The sequence below is a fragment of the Lytechinus pictus genome, chromosome 15 (assembly GCF_037042905.1).
Source record: "Lytechinus pictus isolate F3 Inbred chromosome 15, Lp3.0, whole genome shotgun sequence".
NCBI classification, from domain to species: Eukaryota; Metazoa; Echinodermata; class Echinoidea; order Temnopleuroida; family Toxopneustidae; genus Lytechinus; species Lytechinus pictus.
Genome location: NC_087259.1, coordinates 25956918 through 25972930, shown reverse-complemented (window position 1 = coordinate 25972930; position 16013 = coordinate 25956918). Strand labels below are relative to the sequence as shown.

Below are 16013 nucleotides of genomic sequence, written 5' to 3'. Positions count from 1 at the left end.
TATGTGGGACCTTCATGAAATTTTCTGTCTCTGATTTCTTGTTCTTTTGACAGTCTCTAATGCTCTCAAATGACCATGACTTGGTCAGTTTATGAAGTGAAGTAAAACTTGAAAAAAAAATGGTGGTCGGACGTACAAAAAGGTTGATTATTTTATGGAATTGCCCAAAAGGCAAACTCATTTGACTTATCGCTAAACCCAGTGCCGTTTTGAGCTCATCATGAAATGAAATGAATATGATATTATTATTAAGTAAGAATAAGTACTGACTGGGAATATCTTACCTTTATGCCTGGAAATCCCTGAGGACCAATGTTACCATTCTGACCAGGTAGACCCTGAAGAATGGGAGGTATAGTGAATTCAATCAGCCTATTGTAATATACTTACATTGTAACAGAGATAAAACATACATACATCTTTGTAAGTTATAAAAAAGTAGTAAAATATAGTATGAAATATCTAATAATGATCCCAGTTCATTGTAGTTATGATAGCATCTTTTAAGTAGAGCAAGGATAACCAGATGATTTGGGGGTTTGTCTTAAGGAGATTTCGGTTCATTTCTGTTATTTTTTCATTCATCTCGGGAACTTTTTGGTGAAATTTCAAGATAGAAATTACATACAAGATGGGCCACTTATAAGCAACACTTTCCCATCCCTGCTGGAAATAACACAGTGTGATCACAGTGTGTTCACATAGTAGACTATGTAAAAATATTATTCACACTGTTTAAATGCTCAAATTCACCAGTGTGAAGGTATTGCTACACTGTGGACATCTTGACAGTGTGACAGTTTACAGCATGTTTACATGGCCGACGCTATGAATATGTGATTAACGCTGTTGGAATGCTCACATTTAACAGTGTGAAGGTGATTTCACATTGTATTCCACACAGTAAACACACTGTGGCACATACTGTGGGTTACTGTGTTCTTTCCAGTATGAATAATTAACTCAATTTGGTCACCAGATGGTCTTGGGTCGTTTTTGTATTCATATACTCAAAATTGTTATATCAAATAATTCTATAATCTGCAATTGGGGGAAAAAAACACATATCAAAGATTCTCCTCTGAATAAAACTCTGTCATCATAAAGATAGTCATTCATTGGTCATTAAATAAATGAACACTCTGTATAAGAACTGAAACCTACCACTTCGCCCCTATATCCCCTCCTTCCTGGATCCCCTTCAGGTCCCGGTGCACCCTTGGTAGAAAACATTAATGGTAATAATCTTATTATCCAATGAAAGTAAAACATTAATTCAACAATATTCAATAATTGTAATATGGCTAGATTATGTAGACCTTATGCATCTGACGTCATCATCTCATAGCGCCCTCCCTCAGAGGATATTGGAGTACACAAAAGCTCAAAAGCACGATATGCAAATCGACACCAAAGAGATTTTAATCTAAGTAAAAATCATTTCCAATTATAACTGTGAGGTGTCTTCTAATGAACCAAGAACCTACGATTTTAGAATTAGCTTCATTTTGAGGTTTGAAACGGTTTTTTATTTCTGTGAACCATTCCCGACACGTATTATTTTGTATAAACTTTCGGATTTTCTTTCAATTAATTTTTTCTCTCTATAATAATTTTCATTTGAATATCTCATATCTATTTTGATCAGTAATTACTCCACCATCAATGAGTGATTTTTATTGAAATGTCTTATACTTTGTTATTCACATTTGGACAGAGATCCATATTTTCTAAGAGTATTTTCCACTTTTGTTAATCTGAAACACAAAATCTGATAATATCACAATAAAATCTATAGCAGGTCTAGACACGTGCATAGCATGGAAAGGAAATATTCAATAATCTTCATAATCATCCCCCAAATCTGTGATTTAGAATAAAGTGAGCCTCCTATCTACATGAAGATAGAGGAATGTGTCATTTTAAGTGACTGCGATGGCCCCTAAAATGCAAATGAAATCTTTAATTGAGAACGGAAAGCAAGGCTACTTACCTGTCTCCCCTTTTCACCCGGAGGTCCCCTGTTTCCCCAGAATCCCATGCTACCCTGTAGAGAAAGGAGAAAGATGGAAACAAGATAAGATATCTGCAAGGAAATGTTTGATTAGGCACCGTTAGGATGGGATGGACATTTAAGGTTCCATACTATCTGGTGAAAAGCGGAACTCCGGTCTCAAAAAAGTTGAATGTTTAGGAAAGGTTTTTTTTTTCAAAAAAAAAGAGAAGAAAGTTGATACTATCAATACAACATTTCTTCACGAAATTAAAGCATGTTCGATTCTTCTTCACATGAATATCTTCTAGTCATATATCACAAGAATTTTGTGTCCTCCATACAAGAGTTACTGGGCAAGTATCCAAGCAATATATATACTACAAAGAACGGAGAAAAGTGAGCTAATTTGCATGAATGAGGACATATTACAGATATCACGAGACAGAATTTGATTTCCTTAGATGAAGCGATAATGTTAAATATATCTGTACTTAGGTTAGAAAAAAAAGATATCTCAAAGATCTTATATGTGGTCCCATTAGTTTACTTTAATCCTTCTATATGTTTTGTTAAAAGAACTGTAATGCGACATAATTTCTACGAGCTCAAGGAAATTGCCGCCGTTTTTAATAATCTTTATTCTGGAAGTAACTGCATTCAAAGGGATGGGAAGCTAACCTTATCATTAGAGTAAAACTTCCAAAAAACATCAACTCTTACTAGAATTCTTGAAATTATAATAAATTCTAATAAAACCAGATATGCCACCAAACAGAACTGACTATTCTGGGGACATTCCGCCCTGCCCACATATTTAAGGCGAAAACACCCACTTTTACTTTCCGCAACAGAAATGTGTTAGTAACCCAATTTGGAGATGATATAATAAAAAATGTAACTGAAACATTTTACAATCAGTACAATATACTGTATTAAGAGAGAGGTTGGCCCTTGCTATAATCTCTCCAGAGTGTAGACGTCATAGTTCATTACATTGACTAGGCAAGATTGTTGTCATTTATTTGTCAGTGAAACCAGGGTTGGAACCTAAGCGAAACTTACCATTGGCCCTCTCCTCCCCGCATGACCTCTTGGACCTGGGTCGCCGCGAATCATCTAAATTATTTTAACAAACAATGATGTGTGATGGCATGAAAATAGATTATTACACAAAATGATAATGTCAAAGAATCTCTACTGCTAGACCAGTAAGTACTGATACATCACATTAAACCTTTGATTGTAGTCGGGTAATAATTTTAGTTGATGGTAGGTATGTCGATGGTATAAATGTGTAACAGTAGATAACTTAATATGAAATAAACATAGGTAATTAGAGTAACGCATGTTGTTTGGCTGATAAAGCATTATGAGCAGTCCTAGTTGGAGGGTCACATTATTATCATTATCATCATTAAAATAGACACAAAATCTTCAATGCACTTTTAAAGAGATTATTAATTGACCACACCATTTCTGATTCGTCAAAAATTTATAATATACATCCTGTAATGTAATTCATGATAATCTGGAGAAAACGGACAATAAAAATTAAACCATCCTTGGTTAATGTCACATGCCTCACTTTGTAAGTCATTTCAGGCACATAGAATGAATATTTTTAAGCCAACATTCCATGTCAGTTAAGACTGTTAGCATGGATATTAAGGAAACCAGTACCTGGCTAGCCACAAATATGTTACTCCATGTAGGCATGGAGAGACCTACATGGAGGCACATCTATGATGTAGGGAACTAAACAGTTCCCTACTCCACGGCTTCAAAAAAAGTTTGAATACTAGCTCTCAGTCGTGAGGCATATAGTGATCCTTACAATCAACATAGTTAAAAAATAAGAAAGTAAAACTGATCAGTTCTTGTTTTCTTAAAGAGAGACAGAGGAAGAAAGATTAAGATCCACATTTATTTGCTGTTTCTGTTATTTAACTATGCAGTAGTGTGCAGAAAAGTCGTAATTTACAATTCAACTAATAAATTTCCGATGTTATAAAAGGATTCTCTAATAATGCGAGATAATCAAGTAATTGACAGTTACTAGTAAAAGAGTCTGTTACTACAACGTTTTGAAGGTGATGACACCTGACTCACCCATGTTCTCTCGAATCCCTGCTCATCTGCGTATGGGAATACACTATAGTATTTGAAGAACTCGCCTAGAGGTGAATCCATGGCCTTCCTGGTGAACCCTAACCGCCTCCACGCCGCCTCAGTGAGTGCAATCAACGTCTCTGGGCTATCCTTTGGAATGGATAGCCTCCGTGATTCAGTGTTGGAGTCATTCTCCGTATCTAACCCACTACCATTTCTTAAAGTCCTGCCTTTATCTACACCCTGAGTATGTGATACATTACTGCTAGCTGCATACTGTATTAACCCGCCTGAAGACGGTGCTTGAGTTCGTATATCATAGCTTTCGTCCTCCTCAACTACGATTTCTGTTACCGTTTCAGTAAATGTGAGTTCTGTGGTGAATTCCACTTCGACTGTGGGTAACTCTTCCCAATATGACTCTGTTGTATTGGCATAAGATGTACTTGATATTGATGAACGTGTAGATGGTGAAGGGGATATGGTAGTAAAAGCTTCCCCTCTTGTGGACGATGACGCCGTCGACGGCGATGATGATGAACTTTTTGTGACTTCAGGCACCGCCGTAAATGTTTCATAATTGTGGGGGTTGTCTGCTGCTTCATCTGAACAGAAAAGAAAAGGTTATAACTTGACTTGAAGAGGACAGACTCAGACAAAAATTGGTTATCATTCTCGTCTGACATATTCGACTATAAATGATCCAAATTATGAAATTGGAGAGAAAATAACTTAGGCGTCAAGAGAGTTTGGGGGTAATAGGACCCATAGATTCGAAACAAAATAAGTTTAGATTTGGGAAAACGAACAAGACAAGTTATATTTCCATAAATATAAACAGAAAATGAAATGAATAAAATAAATTGTCACTCGCGGCTCCTACAACGCATTTGCGACCAAAGCAGAATGACTCGTATAGATTCCAGACGATGTTTGACCTAATTCACAAAATATGATTCAGAAATATGATGCAAAAGGGGTGTTTGTCTGCATCGGACGAATGCATCATACCCATCCCTCGCTTTGTAAGGAAAGTTTTGATTTCGCGATGAAAATAAATCTAGCGGGTATGATTATGGGGCGAAAAGAGAATCTCCCTAGGCGAATAGATTTACTGGGGCGTGATTGGCAATTTGTTTCACCCCTCGCGGCTTTGCTGATTGACTAGCCTACCACTCATTAGTTTAAAGGGTGACTTTTTTGGAGAGGTTTCATCGAGATAATTTGGGCGAAAATGGGTTCGTTTCCCCTTTGAATTTGGTGAAAATTGAGTGATTGGCTTCTTTGAATCTTGTGCGAGAAGCTGCTGTACTGTAATATGCCTACATAGTTCATATGATACAGGTTATGACTACAAATGACAATTATATCCAAATTAAAAAGTTAACGCATTCCAAGATATATTATCTTCTTCAAGCCTCTATGATCCATTGAAAAATCGTTTTGAAGTACATGGGTATAACCAGTGAAATATGATCACAACACACAAACACACAAACCAAAATGCTCGTCATTTCTCCTCCACCCGCTGGGAAAAACAATTTTGCATTGATATCTTATTAAGGACTTTGTGAGCATGATATCTTATGATAGACAGAAAAAATTGATTTTTTTTTTTAAACATTAAATCTGACACTTGAAACGATAACATATATCATACTATTAATAAAAAAAAACTGATTAAGGAAAGTATAAAGGCCTCCTTAAAAAACAACAACAGAGTAATCCACATTTTGTCAGGAAAAACAATGGTTAGAATAGAGCTAGTTCAGTAACCTTTAAAGCTCAGAACTGAATGATTGGGAACGCAGGTAAAACAAAATGAGTGGTAACTTTCGGATGTACATGTCAGTTAACACATTCGTCAGCCTGGTTGAATTTAATTTTGAACTGTTTGGTCGCAAGGTCAATTTTACTCTCCATCGAGTGAGGTTTCTCCAAACAGATTGCATTGTAGGAAAGTCGCGATGCATTAACACAAATGCCCAAAATTGTTCCTGTTGACTGCTGTTTCTATCATGATCTCAACATGGACATATATAGCTCCATGGCCCAAACAGTTAACTTCAAGGAATTCTAATGACTCAATTTTCTCGCTTTCCAAATAATCATTTACTACAACTTTTGCCAGGGTAAAGGATAATTAAGAGAGATTTGGTCTTGAAACCCGTTGAAGTAAATATTGAATATATGAGCTCTGGGGCCGATTTCATAAAAAGAGGAAATTATGGAAACTTTGCTATTATGGAAACAAGTATGGAAACAGGATTCAACAGCCAATCAAAATCAAGGTTTACATTACCACGATAGTGAAGTTACCACATTTTTTCCTTATAAAACAGAAAGCTGATTACCTACATCGACCTAACAAATATGACAAAGAATATTAAAATGAATTTAAATTTTTTTTTAATTGATTGCAGTGCATTTTTCTTCTAGTAAGGTGGCCAAATATATATACATGTATTTTTATGCCGAAAGATGATATTTTATTTCTTCTTTTCTTCATTATTTCTTCATCATTGTTTTTTATCATCGTCTTTTTAAGTTATTATTATTAAATTAGATTATTTATTTTTGTTCACAACATGTATGCCCCTCACAAAAAAGCTTAACATCCATTATTGCAGTTGAATTCTTTATACAAAGAAACAAATGAAACTCCAGTTTGAAGTATTTCGTTACTAGTATTAACAAGCATATAAGGAGTCTTAGTTACATAGCGCAGTACAATACACTTTACGTGACATGAATAGATTCATGTCACAAGGTCAGTTTCTAATTCTTTGTCTTATAAATTAGTATTCTAAATGGTTGATATTCACCAACAAAGGAAGGCAACAAAGATGTAATACTCACATTTTGATGTATTAGTGGGATATATTGCAGAAAGGTGAACTTGTCTTATAAGTACTAGTAGGAAAACTAAGCCACATGTCAACCACGGAAACCTGTGCAAGAAAGGTGAGGAAATAAAGAATAATCAGCTACAATGTTAATTTACATTTTTGTTTACTAACTGCATAGCTTGATTAGCTATGGACACATTCTTTCTATTGAAATTAATTTGAGTTGTTTCGTGCATTCAAATATGACAGGTTAAGCAAGCAAAGACCGCGTCCACCCACAATAGTAGATTCGGATTTTAAAAACAAACAAACCTAAATCAAAATACTGATTACTTCATGAGAATAGGAAGAAAAGAATGTGACAGTGACGGGAATGTGATATTAAAAAGTTTCATTTTGATTGAAAATAAGGTACTACTTATAACACGTCAAGCGGAGTAAGAAAATAAGGGAGCCGATCACATGATATCCTTCTGTCTTATTCCCTAACAATGTTAATTATTCCACACATATACTTTAATATATGGATTGTAGACAGATGCAAACAGGTATAACACATTTGTCAATCTTGTTCGTATCCTTTAACCAAATATACATTGATATATTTATGATACCTTCGCGAAGGGAGATCCGAAACTCGAATTCCAGACACATAAATCGTATCTCGTACAAATTCACAACATGATTTCCATGTAATATGATCGATTAAGAACTCACACTGGAAGTGCAGGCAGCTCACTTTGATAAATTATATTTTAACCTTTTTTCTTTTTAAATTCATAAGTATTAACACAGGCTTACTCTCAGAATAACATAAGGAATGTACTACTACTGTAGCAAAATTTCTAAAAAGCTGCATGCGAGCGAAGCGGTCGCGCGAAAAAAAAATATTTCCAATACGTACGAAATTAAAATGTCCTGATAAAAATTTGATAAACTTTTTAGAAAATGTTATTATATTCCACCCTTATTCCTTTCATTTTATTTCCATCTTAGCCCCCCCCCCCCATTTGTACGCCAGTAAAAGAAAGTTCGCAGATCTGACAAAATAATACTCCACTTCGCATATATATGTAGCGTAACAATAACAAAGGCTAGAATCCTGGTCGTATCCTAATTACAACATACACATTTTCCCTTCTTGCAATACGTTCCTCGGGACAAATTCACCATCATATGAGAAATTGATTTTGAACTTTCTTGGTTTGCAATGACCTCAACACCGCCAGGCTTTGCCCCTGGGCTATTTACTTCCCATTACTTTCAATATTTTGAAGCGATTTCCCCAGGGTGACGTAAAGTGGTGACGGAAGGGGTCGCGGTATGTTTGGACAAATCACAGAGTTCATGTTTACAGAGGTGATTTCCATGTGGTACCCGGTATCCCCTAAAGACCAAGACTATTCACCAACTGTGTCTATAATGCTCTCCATTGCTCATCAGCTTTGGTTTGAATAATTTAACCATAATTTAATGATTAGGCCTATACGAATGTCTGTGTTTTGCGACAATCATGTCCAATATGATGTCAAATGTATTGAATTTATACACCCATCATGTTCATATCTCATTAAGATATTAAAAGTGTACCATTGATTTTTTTACGTTTATTTTTATAAATTATGAATATGATGAGGCTAAGATCCAGGCAATATTTCCTGAATTTTTCAAATTTCTCGAAATTGTATGAAAAGTGCGTATATGTCTGGGGCGTATCATCATTATTATGCCTTTAGGTCTACATAATTATTATGTGGGTGCGGGCTTGCGCGCACGAGTGTAAGCTGGGGTGAATGTGTGTGTGTGATCGAGGATGTGTATGTGGGTGTGTGTGCATGTTTGTGAAATTACAAGCATCAAAAGCGCCGTTTTCACAGGGTACACGAACGTTTTGCGAAGGTTTTGCTAGGTTGCGAATGCCAAGAATTACAAGGTCCAACATTCGTGCATTTTCGCGTTCGCAGGGATCGTCTTTTATTCGCATGTAATTTTTTTTTTTAAAGAGAGGCTTCTTCAGAACGAAAAGCGACTCCACTATCGTTATTACTATCATGTGGCGATGCCGTGGCCGATTGGTCCAAGGCGCCTGACTGTACATGGAAAGTCCGGTGTTCGATCCCCGGCCGCGGCACCTATGCCCGTGAGCAAGGCATTTTTGTCGATGCTATTTTATCCTTCATTCAAATATGGAAAGAAATGGAAATGCTATACGCATTCTTGGTATCTAGGTGTGCGCTATTTACATTAAAAAAAATCATCATTATTAGCATTGTCTTTATTGTTATTGTAGCGTTATAAATTTTGTCAATCTTATCAATAATATTTTAGTATTATTATCACTAGTGACATCATTTCAATATCATTATGAATATCAGTATTTACACCATATGTGATTGACATCATTCTACGATTACAAACACCGATGAAGTACTGCATATAATACTTGTGAAACAATGCAATTATTTAATATAAGATAATCAGATAACGAATAGATAATTATCTCTGTAATCTACTCGTTTTGGATATAACAGATAATCAGAGTAGTTAAACCTTCTTCATCAATGACATATGAAAGCACAATGAACTAAAAGTGGTAGTACATTCACATATGAAAAGTAACAACTGTGAGGTCAAAATGGTCAGTAACCTCTGATTTGACCTGACGTAAGGTCATCACAGACCTCGGTACTTTCACTGGGTACTTTCAGAAAGACAATGCACCACTCCCCACACTGTTTCTTGCTGCTCAGTACTAATGAGCCTCTTACTTTTAGCACTAAACCCAACTTTGCAGTCCCAGGGCTACTTCGCCTATATATAATTTTCGCAACTTATCGCCCATGTAGCGAAACTATTATCGAGTCGCTATAATGAGAGGGTTAAGGTCAATTGGTTACTGGGAGTTCACCCCCATGGCCAAACCTGGGAGCATTGTCCAGGGAGTTTCACAAACCACAGTGGTGTTGGAGCTGCTCTCATCGCGAAGATTACATATATCTGTCAAATATCTCTGCCGATTGCTCTGGCACACGTCAAATCAATTCTAACACAGCTCCTGTCCATGTTGCGTGTGCCCTTTTCGTTTTTTTCCCCTGGCGTGGCAGTAATACCATTCATAATTCAATTTATATGTTTTCCCTGCGGCCACGTGCCTTACAAGCAGGGAACACGATATCTCTCTAGAAGATTATCTTCACCTTGTTCGATTAACATTACATTACAGGTTATGTATGATGGTAATATGGACATATTGAATATTAAATTGATATCCACGTATGAAAAGGAAAGGCCAATCCCAAATACGAAAGTTATCCTTATAAGCACGTTTAAAAAAGGCTTGCACATCCATGATCGACACATTCATTGTGCTACTTCATTCTGTGCGTAACACTTTAAAGAGACTGGATTTTCTTAAAGGTCAAGTCCACCCCAGAAAATAAACAGAGAAAAATCAAACAAGCACAACACTGAAAATTTCACCAAAATCAGATTTATAATAATAAAGTTATTACATTTTAAACTTTGCTTAATTTTCGCAGAACAGTTGTATGCACAGTGATGCACGATGATGTCCCTCAGAGGCCTCACTCACTATTTCTTTTGTTTTTTCATTGCTTGAATTATACAATATTTCAATTTTTTACTGATTTGACAATACGGACAAACTTCACTGAACCACATGTAAAAACAATGGTGATTTCATATGTTCAGGGAGGAATAAAACTTTGTTTCACAGGACAAATGAGGAGAAAATTTGATTATTTAAAATAATAAAATACAATAGTGAGTTGGTGACGTCATCAGTCGACTCAGTTGAATACTGACCAGGATGTGCATATAACTGTTGTGTGACACCATAACTTTCTTATTTTACATCCGATTTTGATGAAATTTTCAGTGTTATGCTTATTGGATTTTTCTCTTTTTATTCAAATCAGAATTTGTCTGGGGTTGGACTTGTCCTTAAAGATATCAACGTGTTTAAAACTTTGATATCGATTAGCACATATTTCGTGACATTTTAATATTGTTGAGGATTGGGTGTTAGGAGAGGGGGCACCAATGGACCAACAGACACATAATTTCTCCATCCATCGGGTCCATTGGCACCCCTCTCTTCGATCTTAATTTCAAATCCAATGACTTACAGAGACATCCAATTATACCTTCATATTAACCAAAATATAATTCGACAGCACCAAGGTTCTGCATTATTTTTATGACAAGTTTACTATCAGCCAATCATATTGTTGGATTTCAGTAGCTTTTATCTGTTGTACTTGTTGTCAACTTGTTATTATAACGAGTTTTGTGAAATTGGCCCAAGATCCAAGGTTTAAAGGGAGGTATCAAGCAAGAGAACTTAGTAATACAACCATCATTGTAAATACAAGGAAATTTTCAGTCTAGACGATATACCCATGCCCTAGAGTAAATAATAGTAAATCATCATTAATCATTACCTCGTTGCTCTTACGGTCAACAGTCTTTCATAGAGGGATATCAGGAAATACTAAACACAAAGGGGCATCTTAAGGATCCGATGGATTATGAATATCCATAAATTTCAGAGAGGCGCAGACTAGGACAATAAATGAAATCCCAGATGAATTTTGCTTAAAGAGCTCTCGTCACTCCGGGGTCAGGGAACTATAGGTCGAAGTTTGCCTGCAAGAATGGTTTGGCCATTTTCTGCATGCCTCAAGTCTGCAACGGGTTCATTCTTAAAATATTCTCTATCCAGAAAAGAAATCTGGAAAACAGATTTTCTACCACCCGACTGGCACAAACATTAGAGTCAAGGGAAAGTTTAGAAAGAGGCTTTGGGTCTCGCTTACCTTAAATCATGTTCACATGTAAAGCAGAATACACACACTTATAATGTTGGGCAACATACTGTCCGTTGTGTTGGGTAATGTATGTTGGTAAAAAAAAATATATATTCTGGGCAATTATTATCCAATTGAGGAAATTTATTACCCAATCATTAGTTTTTATTACCAAATTTGGACAGATTTTAACAAATAATTATGTTGACCTTCTACTGCAGTATGTTGCACAGTGATGGTTAAAAATTTGGCCTTTTTTGCCCAACCATATTACATACTACCAGATTGCAATCATTACTGCTTGAGCCACGTCAAGCCATGCTACATGCTGAAATTAATGTTCCTCCTATTTACCACGCGAAACCCATATTTGTTATTATTCAATCAGTTACCAAAGAAACACACAGGTTATATAACCTTCAGGTAGAAGAATATCGCATATTCGCATTGCTAAAGTCCTTCATCATTTGTTCAAAATGTAATAGATAGAAACAAAAGTAACAAAATAAAAGCGATAAAGGTTCCTACTTGAATTATTCTAATTATTGGTTATTCTTAAATAGCAAAGCATTAGACCCTGGCTTGACAATATCAGCAATTATTTTTTTTTCTTACACAAATAAAATTCCTTGTCATCCTGAAATAAGCTATAGGCCATAAGGTAAATGTTACCTAGACCAAGAAAACACCACGAGTATATAGCCTAACCTGGGTCCCGTAACACAAAGGTTAGCGATTAATCGTACACTTGATTTTCACGATTGATTTTACATTGTAGTCAATGCAACGGTAGAAAAATGTTCTACGATCATTGCTAAGCTTTGTGTTACGGGCCCCTGGTAACATTAAAAGGATATTCTATGAAGTTATCAATCACCGGATTGATGTTCATCTATGAAGACGGTTTCCTGTATTTCAGTGATGATAACGATATCGCTTTTTTTTTATATTCCTGCTCAAGAACGGCAGGATAAACCTTATACTCTGTCTCACCAAGAAGATTTAATACCACCTTGGTCTCGCGTGATGAGAAGAAGAAAGTTATCTAGAACACTGCTCATACCCCTTGATGGCTAGAGCTTCAGTAACAAATTACGGATTACATACAACGAAGGGGTTTTTCGTTATTCTCCTTAGGGTTAATACTAAGGGTTTCCCTCGGTAATTTGGACCCTACTGTTCGGTGGCTGGTCAATTGACCTGGACAACGGGGCTTGGTCAGAAGTCAAGGATCTCGTGCCAGCCGAACAAACGCTCGGTGATTTGTTGGGTTATGCAGAGATTGCGCCCAAAATTGATGATGATAAATTATCATCTCGTTCAAGTTCAAGAAATTGGTTTAACAGACTTCGCTCGTTCTAGAGCCTTGTATTGTCTCTTCAGAACCGGAATCCTTCATCAGACCCCGCATCTTTTTTTTTTTTTGTAAAATCTTACAGGCCTACTCTGGTTATAAGCCTACTGTCTAAAACTCGCAGGGGAAATCTTTCTACCCCCCCCCCCCCTTACATCATCTTATGATTCCCTTGGTTTTCCTTTCTAGTTGATTTCGATATGAAAATCACTATCCAAAATAATTATGACAGTTTAATAACCAAAACGGAAACTTGGGGTGGAAAGGGTGCGATACTGACTGCCCTCTGACAGTAATAATAAGCCTACATGTAGCAAGTGCTATGTAATTTCCTCAACAACAAAAAAGGAGTTAAGGACGACCCATAACTCTACAAGGCAAGGTAGTGGGTTCGAATAAAAATACAGGCTACAACATAATATGAAAAGTTATCGATTTTGATACCAAAAAAATTAAGGCGAGACCTTGAACAACGGAACAAAGCACAAATAAAGTCTTGTAGCCTACCTAAAAGACTCTAAAACGGCTTATCTGTGGGATGACAGATAAAATAGACCGAAAAGTCGTAGGAAAATTAATTACTGCAGGTATCAGTCATATACCTTGGTAATTACGGAAATCGCAATGATAGAGCGCTGGTAGATCACGTCACAACAATGCGAAAAACCAGACTTTCATTTCATTAAAATCACTCCGGAAATTCATACTTTTAATCGAGACAATCTCCTAAACACAAACACGTTTTTGGCACTTTTTTGTTAACTTCTAAAACCCATAATAACCGCATCCTTCAACGAATTGACATGACAAAGCTTTATGACGCTTCGAAAATAGAACTGTTAATTAGTTAATTAATTCTTAAACTCTGACAGTTCATGGTTGCATGAGGGATTTTCAAATTGAAATTTCATTGTATTTAAACTTTCAGATCGTGAAGACCTTCGACGTACCAATACAGCTACTGCAAGTGAATCTCGAGTGGAGAATAAATTACCCAAAAGATAAATTCCCTTTTCCCGCCTGTGATCGATCCCAAGAGAGATATATACAAGATTGAATTTAAAAGAGCGCGAAAAATCGAGACTGTGTTAGTGTGTTTAGGTTTTTTATTTTTGCCCGGAAGAAAGTAAGGTTAGGAAAGATATTTGGTTTACAGGTACTTGAAATTCCTTGGTGTCGTCTTAGATGTTCAAAAATTCGAATACAAGCGACACGCGCAACGTTACGACAATTAACAAGATGCCACGTCATCAACAAAGATGGCTCAATGAGAATGTTCGCGGGTCATGCAAGGGTGGCCAATCAGGTAAATATAGATATGAATGTTAGGCCTACATGTTAAGTGTTCCGCTACACTTGAAGAAGACTTAACACTCTCAGTGATTGAAGGAGATGAATTTATTTCACCTTTCAACTTTGATCTAAGATGATATCATTCTGAGATGGCGGAAATCGGTTCAGCGGGGAAATATGCCAAGCTGTTAACATGACTGAAATGGGAAAATAGGGATTCCAAGCTATGTCATGTCGTGTTGAAAACTCAGTATTGCTTACGATAATCCCACCTCGGCCTTATCAAACTGCCATTTTAAGTTATACATCTGCTTAAAAATATTTAAAAATATGAAAACGTTGCCTTACTTTCATCACGTTGCTAATGTCTCGATCCCTCATATCTTTGTATTAAAATTGGCCGGGGGGGGGGCTTGTTTATCAGTAAAACACACACCTCCTTGGCTAACTGCATAGATATCCATCTCCGGTAGACAGCAGAAATGTTTTCTTTCTTCTCGATAATTTGCCACTGTGTTTCTCAAAAGAAGTGTAAAGATTTTGGGACCTATCAAGTGACGGATCCTCCGTAAGAGGGTCAGATGTACCAGAGATTTATATTTTTGAGATGCATTTTATTTTCATATAGACCTTAACAATAATAATATAATAATGATATAAAATATTTGGGTAGAATAATAATAAATCAGCATTTCCCTTCAAATACCAATTGAGTAGTCCAAATGATGCAAGTGCGCTTAAAGGACAAGTCCACCCCAAAAAAGTTGATTTGAATAAGAAAGATATAGATCCAACAAGCATGACACTGAAAATTTCATCAAAATCGGATGTAAAATAAGAAAGTTATGACATTTTAAAATTTCGCTTAATTTCACAAAATATTTATATGCACATCCTGGTCGGTATGCAAATGAGGAGTCTGATGACGTCATCGACTCACTATTTATTTTGTATTTTATTATATGAAATATGAAATATTCTAATTTTCTCCTCATTGTCAAGTGAAACAACGATTGATTCCTCTCTGAACATGTGGAATTAATATTGTTTAATACTACATGGTTCAGTGAACTTGGTCCTCATTGTCAAATTTGTAAAAAAAATGAAATATTGTATAATTCAAACAATAAAAAAGAAAAAATAGTGAGTGAGGGACATCATCGACTCTCTCATTTGCATGTCACTGGGTTGTGCAGATCACTGTTTTGTGAAAAATAAGCGAAACTTTAAATGTCATAACTTTCTTATTTTACATCCGATATTGATGAAATTTTCAGCGTTATGTTAGTTTAATTTACTATAAAATCAACATTTTTCTAGGGTGGACTTGATCTTTAACTATAATAAAATGAAAAGAGTAATATAAATTCTATTTACATTCCAGCCACTTATAAGGAGGGGGTGATGAAGGGCACCACATGTTCTTGAAAACCTACCCGGGAGTACTTTTAAATAAACGCTTTGTTTAACTTCATAACATTTTACATTATTTTACATCAGCATTTTCTTTTACTGCCGCTTTCAGAGCCGCTGTTAATAATACCCTCGAGTCTGCTTTCTCCCAGAATACCCCGTTCGTATTT

At 36.0% G+C, this 16013-nt stretch overlaps 1 protein-coding gene across 1 annotated transcript in view; it reads right to left on the bottom strand.

Moving 5' to 3' along the window:
• LOC129277501 (collagen alpha-1(I) chain-like) overlaps nucleotides 1-8421 on the bottom strand; it is a 51679-nt gene extending 43258 nt beyond the window's left edge. The window contains exons 1-7 of the mRNA XM_064110050.1: nucleotides 8363-8421; nucleotides 6965-7056; nucleotides 4106-4710; nucleotides 3059-3112; nucleotides 1994-2047; nucleotides 1165-1218; nucleotides 285-338 (exon numbers count right to left, since the gene is read on the bottom strand). Coding sequence (XP_063966120.1) covers nucleotides 285-338; nucleotides 1165-1218; nucleotides 1994-2047; nucleotides 3059-3112; nucleotides 4106-4710; nucleotides 6965-7056; nucleotides 8363-8421 — 972 coding nt within the window. The remainder of the gene's footprint in view (nucleotides 1-284; nucleotides 339-1164; nucleotides 1219-1993; nucleotides 2048-3058; nucleotides 3113-4105; nucleotides 4711-6964; nucleotides 7057-8362) is intronic.
• Nucleotides 8422-16013: the final 7592 nt, after the last annotated feature.